Source organism: Poecilia mexicana, unplaced genomic scaffold (assembly GCF_051168715.1).
Source record: "Poecilia mexicana isolate PSO_F unplaced genomic scaffold, ASM5116871v1 scaffold_10, whole genome shotgun sequence".
Classification (NCBI taxonomy): Eukaryota; Metazoa; Chordata; class Actinopteri; order Cyprinodontiformes; family Poeciliidae; genus Poecilia; species Poecilia mexicana.
This window is the reverse complement of record NW_028263379.1, coordinates 19,856,405-19,871,097: the sequence shown is the minus strand read 5'-3', so window position 1 is coordinate 19,871,097 and position 14,693 is coordinate 19,856,405. Positions and strand designations below refer to the sequence as shown.

At 39.7% G+C, this 14,693-nt stretch overlaps 1 protein-coding gene and 1 pseudogene across 2 annotated transcripts in view; both read left to right on the top strand.

The window, feature by feature from the left end:
* Window positions 1-14,693, top strand: part of LOC106930596 (protocadherin alpha-C2-like) — a 36,434-nt gene that overhangs the window by 2,453 nt on the left and 19,288 nt on the right. The window contains exon 1 of one of the 2 annotated variants that reach the window (XM_088009580.1): window positions 6-3,259. The exons of the other annotated variant lie outside the window; for it this stretch is intronic. Within the exon in view, the coding sequence (XP_087865706.1) occupies window positions 881-3,259 (2,379 nt within the window). The 5' untranslated portion in view covers window positions 6-880. Of the gene's footprint in view, window positions 1-5; window positions 3,260-14,693 lie in introns of those variants that run through there. 2 annotated transcript variants of the gene reach the window in all.
* Window positions 3,946-6,860, top strand: LOC106930590 (protocadherin alpha-3 pseudogene; annotated as a pseudogene).

Below are 14,693 nucleotides of genomic sequence, written 5' to 3'. Positions count from 1 at the left end.
GCAGAAAAAGCATTTGTTTAAAGCACGTGAAAATGTCTATTTTACTTGAAAGGTTGTAGTATTTTTTTTTTTGGCGACCCAACTTAAAATATTTTATTATATTTTAGCCATTTTTTTTATGTTGTCCAAAATGTATTTTGGCAGGTCTGCTGGTCATAACTTTTTCAGAATATCCAACAAAGACTTTCCGTTGAAGTCTTTGTTGGCGAGATTATGTCAACCTTTATGTTTTGCTGACTATATTTTTCGATTGCTAATTAGTCTTTCAGATGGCTAAGATAGCGAATATTAAATGTTTTTTTTCTGTTGTAACCTAAAAGTAGTCGATAAATACCAATATTTTAACTAAAAACTTAAAGCAAGCTGGACAATTACGTTGTGCAGCAGCAGACTCTGTCCATGGTGCTGACTTCTGGACATTGATTGTCGGTGTGACGGCAACCGGTATTGTCATTATATTATTGAAGATGTCGGCGCAATCTCTGTTTTGTGTCTTTAAAATGGTTTACCTGAAAAGCACAACTGTATTTCTGCCTTTTTTAGTGCAATATTGAGCGTATATTGTTTTGTTCATATCTCATGTTCAGCTAAAAATCCTGTCATCATTTTAGCTAAACTGCAATGATTTATTTACATATTAGAACCAGCACTTGGTGTCGCTGGAGACCACAAATGTTACGAGTGACCCCAGTTTTTTTCTTTTTCTTTTTTTTCTTGTCCTCAGACTCCTCCTTTCCATGTGTAGACATAGCGAACCGCTGCTTTGTGAGAAAACGCATTCGGTCACTCTGCAGAGTGGATCCCGTGTGATATTTACCACAAAATGGACGTGTTCTAAAATTATATATATATATTTTTTTTTTTTCGTGGTTTGGCAGCAATGGGACGTGGGACGATTACAGGCGCGATCTGGATAAACATCGGGGTTCTGCTTTATTTCTGTGGTGCGTGCACAGCGCTGCTCTCGTTCTCCGTTCCCGAGGAGGTTGACAAAGGAACAGTGGTGGGAAATCTTGCTAAGCATTTACAAGTCGCCGTCAGTGAGTTGGAACGACGGGATTTACGAATTGTCTCTGGGAGCTTTAAGAAGTATTTTGACTTGGATTTGAAAGCTGGTACACTGTATGTTTGCGACCGGATTGATCGCGAAGAGCTTTGTCCGAACTCGGATAAATGTTTCCTAAATATAGAAGCCATGTTGAGCAATCCGTTGCATCTGCATCGCATAGAGGTTCAGATAACGGATATCAATGATAATGCACCATATTTTCTTGAAAAGGAAATCAACTTGAATATTTCAGAATCGTCTTCTCCCGGAGAGAGGTATTTGCTGCCGATGGCAAACGACGCGGATTCGGGGAATAACGGGGTGAAAAGCTACAAGCTGAATTCCAATGAATATTTCTTGCTTGACATACAAAGCGGAGGACAACACAGTGAGTCTGCCGAATTAGTGCTGCAAAAGTCGTTAGACAGAGAGAAAAATGCTGCGAGTCACCTAACATTAATTGCTCTCGACGGAGGTAAACCTGCCAAAACGGGGACATTAAAGATCACTGTACATATAATGGATATTAACGACAATGCTCCAGTGTTTAGTCAGTCGTTGTATAAAGTCAAGGTTCTTGAAAACACCCCTTTGCAAACCTCCATTCTCACTGTCAGTGCTGAAGATTCAGATGAGGGAATAAACAGTGAAATATTATATTCATTTATTAGAAGAGGAAATATCAATCCTGATGCTTTATTCTCAATAAACCCAGACACAGGGGAAATAACTGTGATAGGACAGATCGACTATGAGGAAACTGCAGCCTATGATATCCGCTTGCAAGCCAGAGATAAAGGTTCGCCTTCAAGAAGTGTTCACGGTAAAATGTTAGTGGAAGTGATTGACATTAATGACAACATACCCAAGGTTGTGGTCACGTCCTTGATGAGTCCAGTTAAAGAAGATGCTGAGACAGGAACTGTCGTTGCTCTGGTGACTGTGACTGACAAAGATGGGGGTAAAAATGGTATTACCAGTGCTCAGGTCATTGGGTTGGTTCCTTTTAAGCTCAAGCTTAATTATAAAAATTATTATTCATTAACAGTTGATGGACCTCTTGATAGAGAGAGTGTTTCTCACTATAATGTCACAATTTATGCTATAGATGAGGGCAATCCACCCCTCTCTAGTACCAGTGTTATCCCTGTTCACATTTCAGATGTTAACGATAATGCCCCTAATTTCTCAGATTCTGTAGTAAATGTTTATGTCAAAGAGAATAGTGCTGTCGGAACCAATATTGGAATTATAATGGCACAGGACCCAGATGAGGCAGAAAATGCTAAAATAATGTACTCATTATTAGGCAACTTTTCAAAAAATATTCCAGTATCTTCAGTTTTAAACATAAACTCTCAAACTGGAGAAATTATATGTCTGGAGTCTTTTAACTATGAGGAGTTAAAAACATTTCAGTTTAAAGTTCAAGCAAATGATTCTGGTGTTCCTCAGCAAAGTAGTAATGTGACTGTTAATGTTTTAATACTGGATGAAAATGATAATAATCCAACCATTTTAGCTCCTTACTCTGAGCACGGCTCTGTTAACAGTGAGACCATCCCTTATTCTGCTGAAGCGGGATACTTTGTAGCAAAGATCAGGGCTGTGGACGCAGATTCTGGATACAATGCGCTGCTTTCTTATCACCTGTCGGAGCCCAAAGGAAACAACCTGTTCAGGATCGGAACCAGCACAGGAGAAATCAGGACTAAGAGGAGAATGAGCGACAATGACTTGAAAACTCACCCACTGGTGGTGCTGGTTTCTGATAACGGAGAACCTTCTCTGTCAGCCACTGTTTCTATTGATGTGATGGTGGTTGAAACCACAGCTGATGTCCAGACTCAGTTCAGACATGTGCCTATAAAGGAGGACAACTTCTCTGATTTGAACTTGTATCTGCTGATCGCCATCGTGTCAGTGTCTGTGATCTTTCTGCTGAGTCTCATCAGTTTAATAGCTGTCAGATGCCACAGGACAGACAGTGATTTCAGCAGGTACAGCGCCCCCATGATCACCACCCACCCTGACGGGAGCTGGTCTTACTCTAAAGCTACTCAGCAGTATGACGTGTGTTTCAGCTCAGACACACTGAAGAGTGACGTAGTGGTTTTCCCCGCCCCGTTTCCACCTGTAGATGCTGAACTGATCAGTATTAACGGGAGTGATACTTTTACCAGAACTCAGACTTTACCAAACAAAGAGAAGGTAAGAAATTCAGAAACATTATCTCAATTCCCTATGCCCCACATAGCAATTATGCAATTATTGTTATGCTGAGTTTAAAACTTTTCATTATATTTGCAAATTTTTAATTGTTTTTTTAGTCAGTCAAATATATTTATTTTTTTCATGTTTCATTCTTGAAAGTGTTTTTGGTTCACAGTGAATGACAAATGTATTCTTTATCATCTAACGCTTCATCACCACAATAGCCAAAGTGATTTTTGCCAATCATATTTTGACAAAAAAAAGAAGAAAATCAACACCTCTTTTTGCTAAATGATGATTTAGGCAAAATAATAATAGTAATAATAAAACACTTTTGATAAAAAATAAATAAATACTGCCCATTATTTTAGGAAGGTGACAACTTTTGAATTCTTAACTTTGGCACTCAGAGACTTCAGCGCTTGTTGTTTACCTCCTTTTCTTAAAGTAAATTCCTGAATAATTCAATCAATTTCGTCTGGGATGACTTAAAGTCACAATAATAGTTGAATACACTTTTCAATACATTTTATTTCACTTCAAATCGCCACAAGATGTCACTGCGAACTGTTCGCGTTTTAACACATTTTATCCATGTACAATGCTCCTCCCTTTAGAGAGGGCTTCAAGCTCTTTGTTTGGGAAGCCGTGAGTAACGTCCTCACCGCACTGAGGGGCTGTGATCTGACTCTACAGTCATGGAAATATGTTAACCCTGGAATGATTTATTACAATTTATTCCGTGTGTTTTGTCAGATCGGGACATAATGGGACGAGGGAAGACGGCCCCGACCTGGATTTATAATTTGTTTTTTGTTTTGCGCATCCTGATGGTCGCAGAGGCACAAACTGTATATTCGATTATGGAGGAGTCGAGTCCGGGTACGGTTGTTGGAAATCTGGCAAAGGATTTACAGCTAGATGTACAAGAACTGGAAAAAAGACACTTTCAGATTTCGGGACCTAATAAGAAGTATTTTGATGTGAACATTAAGACTGGAGCACTTCTGGTGAAAGACAGGCTCGACCGGGAAGAGCTCTGTGCTCGTAAAGCCAAATGCTCCCTGGAAGTGGAAGCCATTGTGAATTCTCCGCTAAATCTTTATCGGTTTGAGGTTAAAATTGTGGATATAAACGACAACACGCCCTCGTTCCGGATACCGGAGATTGATCTGAACGTGTCTGAATCGGCTTTTACTGGAGAAAAATTTGCTCTTCCGAAGGCATTTGACGCAGACGTCGGTGTTTATTCAGTAAAGGCTTATAAACTAAGCCATAATGAACATTTTGCACTGGATGCACAAAACGCAGGCGATCCAATTGTGTCTGCTGAAATGGTCCTGCAGAAACCTTTAGATCGAGAAAAACAGTCACTTATAAAATTAACTCTGACAGCTACAGATGGAGGTAAACCTGCTAAATCAGGGACATTACTCATCAATGTTAACGTAGAAGACGTTAATGATAATATCCCGGTATTTGACAAGCCTCTGTACAAAGTCAGAGTGCCTGAAAATACCCCGTTAGGCGCAGCTGTGATTTCTGTGCATGCAAGAGACTTAGACGAAGGGATAAATGGAGAAATTCAGTATTCTTTTATAAACCAGGATAATGATAACAACGTCAATAAATTTTCCATTAATCCAATTACTGGCGAGATTAATATAAAAGATGAGCTAGACCACGAAAGGAATAATGTGGTTGAACTACGGGTCCAAGCAAAAGATAGAGGGACAAGTACAAGAGCATCTCATTGCAAAGTACTCATTGAAATTACAGACATCAACGACAATCCACCAGAAATATCTGTAACATCATTAGTCAATGTTCTGAGGGAGGATGCACCTCTCGACACAATGGTTGGACTTTTAACGGTGAAAGATCCGGACGCAGATAAAAACGGTGTCGTTCAGGTGAAAATAATTAATGCCGTACCCTTTAAAATTAAAAACACGTATAAAAATCATTACTCTTTAGTGGTGGATGGAGCGCTTGACAGAGAAAAGGTTTCTGTATATAATGTAACAATAACAGCGATGGACGAAGGTCTGCCGCCTCTCTCCAGCACCAGCGTAATTATGGTTCATGTGTCAGATGTCAATGACAACGCGCCACGTTTTAAGGAAAGAGTGATCAATATTTTTGTGAAAGAGAACGGACCAGTTGGTGATGTGGTTTATACCTTAACTGCGGACGATCCTGATGTAGACGAAAATGGAAAGGTGACGTTTTTGGTAGTTAGTAATAATAATAATAATCAAAGACATAATGGCATAGGATCCGTGGTTAACGTGAAAGCAGACACTGGAGAAATAATCAGTCTGCAGTCTTTTAACTATGAGGAGTTAAAGACGTTTCAGTTTATGGTTCAGGCCACAGACTCCGGTGTTCCTCCGCTCAGCAGCAACGTGACTGTTAACATTTTAATTCTGGATGAAAATGATAATAATCCAACCATTTTAGCTCCTTATTCTGAGCACGGCTCTGTTAACAGTGAGACCATCCCTTATTCTGCCGAAGCGGGATACTTTGTAGCAAAGATCAGGGCTGTGGACGCAGATTCTGGATACAATGCGCTGCTTTCTTATCACTTGTCTGAGCCCAAAGGAAACAACCTGTTCAGGATCGGAACCAGCACCGGAGAAATCAGGACTAAGAGGAGAATGAGCGATAATGATTTGAAAACCCACCACTTGTTGGTGCTGGTTTCTGATAATGGAGAACCTTCTTTGTCAGCCACTGTTTCTATTGATGTGATGGTGGTTGAAACCACAGCTGATGTCCAGACTCAGTTCAGACATGTGCCTATAAAGGAGGACAACTTCTCTGATTTGAACTTGTATCTACTGATCGCCATCGTGTCAGTGTCTGTGATCTTTCTGCTGAGTCTCATCAGCTTAATAGCTGTCAGATGCCACAGGACAGACAGTGATTTCAGCAGGTACAGCGCCCCCATGATCACCACCCACCCTGACGGGAGTTGGTCTTACTCTAAAGCTACTCAGCAGTATGACGTGTGTTTCAGCTCAGACACACTGAAGAGTGACGTAGTGGTTTTTCCCGCCCCCTTTCCACCTGTAGATGCGGAACTGATCAGTATACATGGGAGTGATACGTTTACCAGAACTCAAACTTTACCAAACACAGACAAGGTAAGATTTGACCCGCATTTAAATCGTCCTCTCCAGTTTGCCTTATAATTTTCCATCTACTATGACCAGCCAGTTTACCAAGGACAGCGTTAGGTCTGAGCACTGTCCTTGGTGCTGAAACCATTCCGCTTCACATTTCTCAGTTTTGAAATAAGTGATTTCTTCAACAAATTAAAGCTCAAAACTTAAACGTATGCTCCTGATCATATTGTTGTATATAACTTAACAACCCAAACAAAATAAGCTAGAAAAACAATGAAATCAAAAATATATCCGAAAATCACTTGTCTGCAGTCATATTCAGTGAATTAGAATATACATCCTGATGAGTCCCTTGTGTCAGATTAAAAGTATTTAAAAATAACAACCTCCAAGCAGAAATTAAACGTACAAGAGGAATAGTAAAACTTTATATCATTATTTAGTGATTCAGAATAATTTCTTTGTCCTGCAAAGCCACCATTTTCATGCAGAGGGTTGCATTTTCTAATCATTTTCTTATAGGCACTCTGTGTATTTTTTGCTAAGCTGTGTTCTCCTATTGCATAACAAGTAGCTTTTAAGTTTGGATCTGTAGTATTGAGCTCAGGTATATTTATATTTGCAATGCCTTGCAAGGGTATTCATGCCTCTTTAACATTTGCACATTTTTTTCACATAGGAAAACAAACTTTTGTGTATTTTTATGGGACAGGCCAATACAAGTTTAAGCATAAGTGTAAAATAAATGTAAGACTATACATGGCTTAATTGTTTGAAATGTAAAAAGTGTTACATATTGATATTGAGTCATTCCTTGTCGAACTGCCTTTGCCTATAATTATATCTGACGGCTTTTGAGACGTCAGACTATGTTTCTATAGACAGACAGTTGTGCCATGAAATTTTACTTGGTTTAGGTCTGGCCCTCAACTGTGGGATTGTGGCTTTATTTATATCTTTGGAGTTGCCTTACAAAAAGGTGAACCTCTGTCACAGTCTGAAATCTTCTCATTTTCTTTAGCTCAATTCATCATCACCGGTGCTAGCTGGCCTGATCTTCCATGCTGTTGCTGTGTCCTCAACCTGACTTAGGGCCTTCTAGTACTTTTCTTCCAGCAATGGCTTTATTTTTGTCACTCTTCCATAAAGGCCAGACATGCTTAGTGTGCAATGATGTGTAATAATACTCCACTTTTTTTGGCTGGTCAAATTAGGATGGAAAGGCATGTCTTAGTCAGTTTGCAGTTGTGCTCTTCTTATTCTTTCTGTTAACGAATGATGAATTCAACAGTACTCAGCAATATGTTCAAATCTTTACAACTCTCAACAACAATTACCCTGACCCTCATGATGATTCTGAGTTTCAGATTCTTCCTCATCATAATCATAATCATTATTCATTTTTCAAGCACCTAATACTAATACCACTATTAGTAATAATTATAATGGCACAAAACAATAAGCAAAATTCAAGGTTGACAGAATAGGCAATGAAGTTAGAAAACAAAGGCTTACTGTCTGCAATTAAAAAACAGTTTTTAAAGTCAAGTTTCTAAGAACGAGCAATCCATCAGACCTCACAGAAAAAAATAGACTTTTCCAAACCCTCAGACCAGCAACGGAAAAAGTATTTTCCTCTGGTCTCAAGCCATGTCCTGGGAAATCCTAAAAGTTTTTGATTTAGAGATCTTGATTCGCCTGGTATATGTGGCTGTAAAAGCCTTAAAGATAAATCTGCATATATAAGTTGTTGCTTGGTTCTGAGAAGGTATCAGACATTTATGAAACATTAAAAGTAATCAGATAAAAACGTTTTCTTAGCATTTTCCTAATGTGGATAACTCGGTCTCTCTGCCAAATAAAAGCATTTATTTGAATATCTTCCAATAAAATTATTCATTTTATATTAACGTCATGTTAACCAAAGACATTAAGTACAGCTACAAAGTATTGCAAAAGACATTCTGGCTTGAATTTTTTATTTTTATTTTTAAAGGGGCAGGTGAGATCTTCTAAAAATGAAATCTCAATTCTCAGCAGGATTTATGCAGACCTCACTGCAGTGCAGGGACACATAATGTAACTGACAACACTTTTAGCCTGACGTGTGTTATTTTTTCTGCTTAGACAAGCTATGATATCTTCTATGAAAAAACAGACACCCTTGTCATGAAAGCTGGCATATGTAATATTTCAAGAATAATTTATTTTACACTTGCACTTTTCAAGTACACAAATTCAAGGTTTATTTGTTACATATAATTCATAACATTTTTAGATACAAACGCTTTCCGCATAAAGAGAATATTAAATGTTTTGCGAATGTTATGGTTCTCTCATTTCGCTATATAGTAACATTTGCTCTCATTGCTTTTTTTTGTTGTTGTTGTTGTAGATTTGTTCATCTTTCCTTTTGCTGTAATAATTTTTGTTTAGTTCTGCTTGAATTTTAAATCTGTGTTGATCATAGCCTGACCTATAATGCTTTCTACTCTCTGGATGCTATACCACATCTATATAAATTCTAGCCTATTAAGGGAAATGTTCATACATTTTAAGTCATGACACACATTTTTGTGCATCCTCAGAGGCTGCAAAGTTTTCCAGGTTTTCTGTGTAATTAGCCTGTTCAATCCCCTTACCCTCCCATTGTAGTGTATTTTTATTTACAGTTCTTTAGCATACTTTATCAGAAAACCTTATAACCTTCATTCTGAGGAGAGGCTGAATCATGGCATCCATTGCTCGGGCGTCTCTTTTCTCTTGCGTCTCATCCATGCTGATGAATTCCTCCCCTTCCCCTCCCCTCCCCCCACTTGCACACTCCCTCCTGGTGAAGGGGAGCAGCTGAAGGAGCTAACAGGAAATTAACTCCATTTCTTCAGACATGCATGCTCTCAGCTGTGGAGCGCTGTAAACCTGATTTAATATATTTCTATTACTGTCCTTTAATGTGTTTACAAAACCCAGTTTGGTGTCAAGTCAAGTGGGCTTTAGTCCCGAAGCTGGTCGCGTATTAATTTTTGCATGTATCATCATAGAATACATAATTCTGCGTTTTACCGGTGGTTTGGGTTCAGGTAATCCCAGGGAGGTTTGGGGGCTCAGTTTATTTCCTTTCTCTCAATGGTTTGATGATGTTGTGACCCACTCAGACGCTATGAACTCATTTCAGGGAGTGGTTCAGGACACACAGTCTTGCGATTATCTGTCAAAGCTTCAGTCATTTATTTTTGTTTCGTCTTTGGCTGGGGAGAAGAGTGAAACCCAGCTCCGTCCCTCTCTCTCACACACACACACGGAATATTTGCGACCCACGTCTATCAGGTTATGAGCGTCGCTTAAGTGGGTCAGCGAGTGATTTAAGCACGGGCAGCGCGGCTACAGGCGCCATCAGACTGAACTTGTGTTTGCTGCGCAGCTTTATGTCCGATACAGTCGATGCGCAGTGTAGGTTGTACGCACGCTCCGAGTCCACTGGCTCCCGAAACAATGTCTGGATCTGCTTCTCTGCGTAAATGTTTCAGCGTGTGCGCTGTACGCTGCGGCTCTCTGTTGTCTGAGGTAGAAAGTGGGGGAGGGGCAGGTAATTTTCCGCTACCCTTTGCAGTAGCAAGCAGTGGGGAGCTTCCGTTCCGATCGAGGTATCAGTTCAGTTCGCCTCGGCTCTCCCTCCTGTTCGGCTCTGCGGCTGGGCGGGGCCGGACATAACCCAATGTCGATCACAGCTGAACCTGTGTTTTAAAGGGCAGTAGGAGGGGAGGCTTTTTTGTATCTATGCAGTATTCTAGCTATGAGCTACTGAACGGTCTGTTTTTTGTTTTGTTTTTTTACATAAAAGATGCAATTCAGTGTCTCACTTGCACAAACTATTTAAAAACAAAAACACGAAAGCTCTAGAATGTTTAAATGATAAAAAAAAGCTAACTTCCCATCCCTTGATGCTGCAACATACATTAAATTATTTATTCTGCACTACATTATGGTTGCAGGAGCTCTCAACTAAGAGCTTCGCAGTGTCTGGACTGGTCTCCTGCAGCAGAGGCTTTAACTGCCGTTCTGACGCGCACATCTCATGGACCACTTCCTGTCTTTCTCATTGACAAGGGTGTGTCCTTTGTGTGAGAGTGAAGTTAGGTTGCCATGGAGACTGTTTCTGGGCTGTAATGATGAGCCAGTCTGTTTCCAGGGAGCTGCTAATGGTACACCCACCCCCACTCTCACTCTCGCTTCCATCCCAGCATGTTTCATACGGATGCAAGCTGGAAGGAAGCCGCTTGGTTACGACGAGAAGCGTGAGGAATAAATAAGGAGAGAGAGGAAAGGAGAGGAGGTGCATGGTACAGATTTGCAGCAACCTTGGAAGGATTTTTTTTTTTTTGATGTGTAAACAGGAGAAAGCAAATCAAAGAAGGGAGAAAGAGAGTGAGATTAGTACAATTCCAGAATGGAAAAGACTTCACAGAAAGACCCAAATACAGCAGCACAGATTTGAGCCTTGAGCATGAAATAGTGAGAAAACCAGGGTTTGCAAGAATGAGATGGATAAAAAAAAGAAAACAGATAAAATGCATGCCCTAAAGCTGAGTGAAAAAAAATTACAAGCCTACAATCGGTCACACATTAAAGAAAGGCACTCATCATACATCCCCTACTTCCACCAAGCCTTCTTTCTCACTGGCACTGGAACATTTTTGCTCTCATTAAATTATCTTTGTCATGCTCTGCACCACGGGGTCCATCCTAGCCAATCCGACAGAGATACAAAGCCAGGCCATCCTGAGAGGGAAAGTATCCAAAGCCTGCCTGCGTTTACTGATAGCTTTCTTTGGTGCAGCACCGAGGATTTGTTTGATTCATGCCGGAATCAGGACATGTAAGAAGTTGTTTAGCCAGTGCTTGCTCCCACTGGGGAGGGATTTAGGCAGCTTTTTGTACTCGTGACCTTTATTTTTGAAGGAAAGGTACACGTGGGATCAGAACAAACATCCCTATTGAACCTCTTCAGTGCATGCTCGCTTTAAAAGCCATACTGAATGTGGTTATAATTAGGCTTTAAATGAGCCAATTCTTCAAAAGGTGTGAGAACACATATCAGTCCTTAAAGCGTTTTTTTTTCAGTAACAGATGAGTATATTCTTTTTGTTTTTGTAATACTTAGTTTTTTTTTTATTATTTACTCTTTTTTTTTTTTTTACAATTTTGTTCAACTAAATAATTTTAATTGTGCAATATTTATCTGATGAATACAGAACGTGGTGTATGTTGTCATTGTTTGAACTGGAGACAGACATGTTATATGTTTACCCGTCCCCTTGCTTTCACCTCCACACATTGCCCTGTTTTTTCATCCAGCTTTGTCAGTATGGCGCTTGCCCTAGAATAGATAAAGAACTTGACCGCCGGGGCAGAATGACGTATTCGCCTCCCTCCAACCGCCTCCCTTTCTCGCTCTCAAGCACACTCTGTCATAGATGAGATTATGCCTTAGTACTTTGGCTTAATGAAAAAAGCTTGGGTGGATGAGCAGAGGGAGAGAATCACGTGTTAAATCTTTGCACTACTGATTTCTTCCAACAGAGGGACCAATTTCACCGTCTCTCCCACCTCTTCCTCAGGCTGCACCCTCTGACTGACATGGGGATTAACTTTTCAGAGCTCTTCTCATTGACCTTTTCTTTTTTACTGACTCATACCTCCTGATACACAGCTGGATTTAGACTTCCTGTGACAATGTGTTTTTTGCTGCTGCCGTTATTCCATTGCAATAAAGCACTGGCAAAACAAAATTAAAGCTTTTAAGGTGAATTATCAATTTTGACTTTCCATTTTTATAATATTTATTCCATTATTTGGCTTGATCCTATTCATTGTACCTATTTATTTAGCAAGTATTTTTGTTTGGCTCTTATGGGGAATTTACTTCCTCTGTTGTCATTTAAATTGTACTGCAAATTTCAGAATTTTATTGATGCATTTTTGTTCTAAACTTGGTTTTATACTTTGCCACTGCAGTCCCACTTGCCCTGTAGACCAGATTTTGACTGTAACAGGATCAGACTCAAACCTCGGAGACAGCGCTTTTCAATGGGGGGACAAGAAAATAAGAAATCCACCTATTTCTGCCCTTCTCTTTTAGACAGTCTAAAAAAGGAAACGCATGCTTCACTTCTCTGTTCCCATCTGCTCATCAAACTCTTGGCAGAAGAAAACGGTTCCCTGGCATTTAAATTTTCACAGCGAGAACTGTAAACTATCTTCCTGCATTTGCTCAGACAAAATGATTTTGTCCTCAGATACCATTCTACACTGTCATGTGAGAGCACCCAGTCCTACAGGCACAAATACCCTTTATGTTTGCATGGCTGCTTCTGTTTGTATGTGGTGGCTGAGGGAATGACGTGATGAGTGAAGCTTCATGATAGCCCACTCATGACCAGTTTCTTTGCAAGATTTCTTTTGTAGTCTGACTCACTAAAATGGGGGTATTCCATGGAAAAGTCTCCTAGGGGATCTAATACAAATGGTTTTTAGAGTGTCTGCTTACAGTATTAATGAGGTTGGAGAGAATGTTATTAATCTAGTGGGTGTACTACATAATTGATGAAATTAGGGTTCTTTCATACTGGGGTAGATACAGTGAACAAGGAGGAAGCTTCAACTTTAATCTTGGCTTTAATCCATCACATGAAGTTATTTTCAAAGCTACTGGTCGTATTTCACCCACTTTCTCAGTCTGAAAATATTCAAATGACATTAAAGACGTTTCCCCCTCAGCTAGCACAGCAGCTGGCTCACAGTGCTGCAGCTAGATCTGGGAAAGTGACACAAAGGAAAGCAAGTGGGAAATGGACAGAATTGATCCATTTTTTTCTGATCATTTCAATTTAGACCAATTTAAAGCGCTTTACACCACATCCACATCCACATAAATCATATCCACAAATGCACACACACACACACACACACACTAATACACTGATATGCATATCGGTAGACAACAAGTGCCTTGCCTAATGGCACAGAAAGTTTTGATAATTAAGAAAAGCATCAATTTAAAAAAAGAGAGTGAGAGAGAGACAAAATGAGCCAATTATCTTCTATAAGATTAGCATCTGTTGAACCGAGACAGGCATCTGTCTGCACGTAGAATAGTTTTGATGGCATTATCCGCAGCACCCTTGAGTGGAAAAAAATGAAATCTACAGCTGAGAGGCATGCAATTAATGCTGGGACAGATGGATGCTTGTGACGCAGGCACAGGCACCGGGGAGCTGTTCAGAAGTCTGTGATGTGCATAAATTAGAAAAGAGTTGGAAGTGGTGAAAAGTGAGACACATGAAAAGGTCAGGTGTAATAGAAATCTGTGTTTATTGTTTGCCAAATAAATGTCACTGGTCCTCCTTTTTTTTCCCTTTTTAATCGCAACAAAATATGGAGGTTTAACTACCCCACTGGGAAAATCTGTTAAATGTCATAGCTATAACTGTAGATCTACATGTGGAGCCATCAGAGATATCCTTCTGCAATTAAAAAGAAGGGGAAGATAATCACTTACCTCTTAGGTGAATGATTACAACATCACAAATACATATAAACAAGACTTCAACTTTTTGAATGTTTTAAATTTTAGCTAAATATGTTCTCATCATGACTAATTATAGCAACCGAGTCTGATTCTTTTGCACTTGGGCAGAGTTATGGGACTGGCTGGATGTACTTTTTAATTTTAATATGTAGCTCGTGCATGACATAAAAATTTTCAATAAAACATGTGAGTTCCTTTTTAATTCTGAATTTTGCCACCCAGAATTTAAGGCATTTCAGTTAAAGAAGTCATCAACCAATCCTTTTAGCTGCATCCAAGTGAGTCACTGTTCCCTCCGTCTCTGGGTGCCAAGTGTTGTCATTGCTGTGGGCAAATTTAGCGTGGGTGAGAGTGGCAAAACACCATGGAAAAGGAATAATGTGGGCGGATAGATTCTCATCTTAGCCCAGTGGCTGTGGCGTACCAAAAGGATTGATGGTTTCACAAAGAGAAGGACAAGGCATTTCTGTAGAGCAAAAAAAGTCCTAAACTTTGGTACATTCTATGCAAACCTTTAATTACCTATCACAGACGCAAAACAAATAACCGTCTTTACTAAACTTCATTATATGCAGCTAAACTTTGATGTCAGCAGCAGACTTAAAGTATGTTAATGCATAAAATTGGCTAAAGTTTTTTTTTTCCCCCTATTTTTAAGTTACACTCAATACTAGGTGTGGGAAGTATTGTCTGAGGGCAATGGTTCATA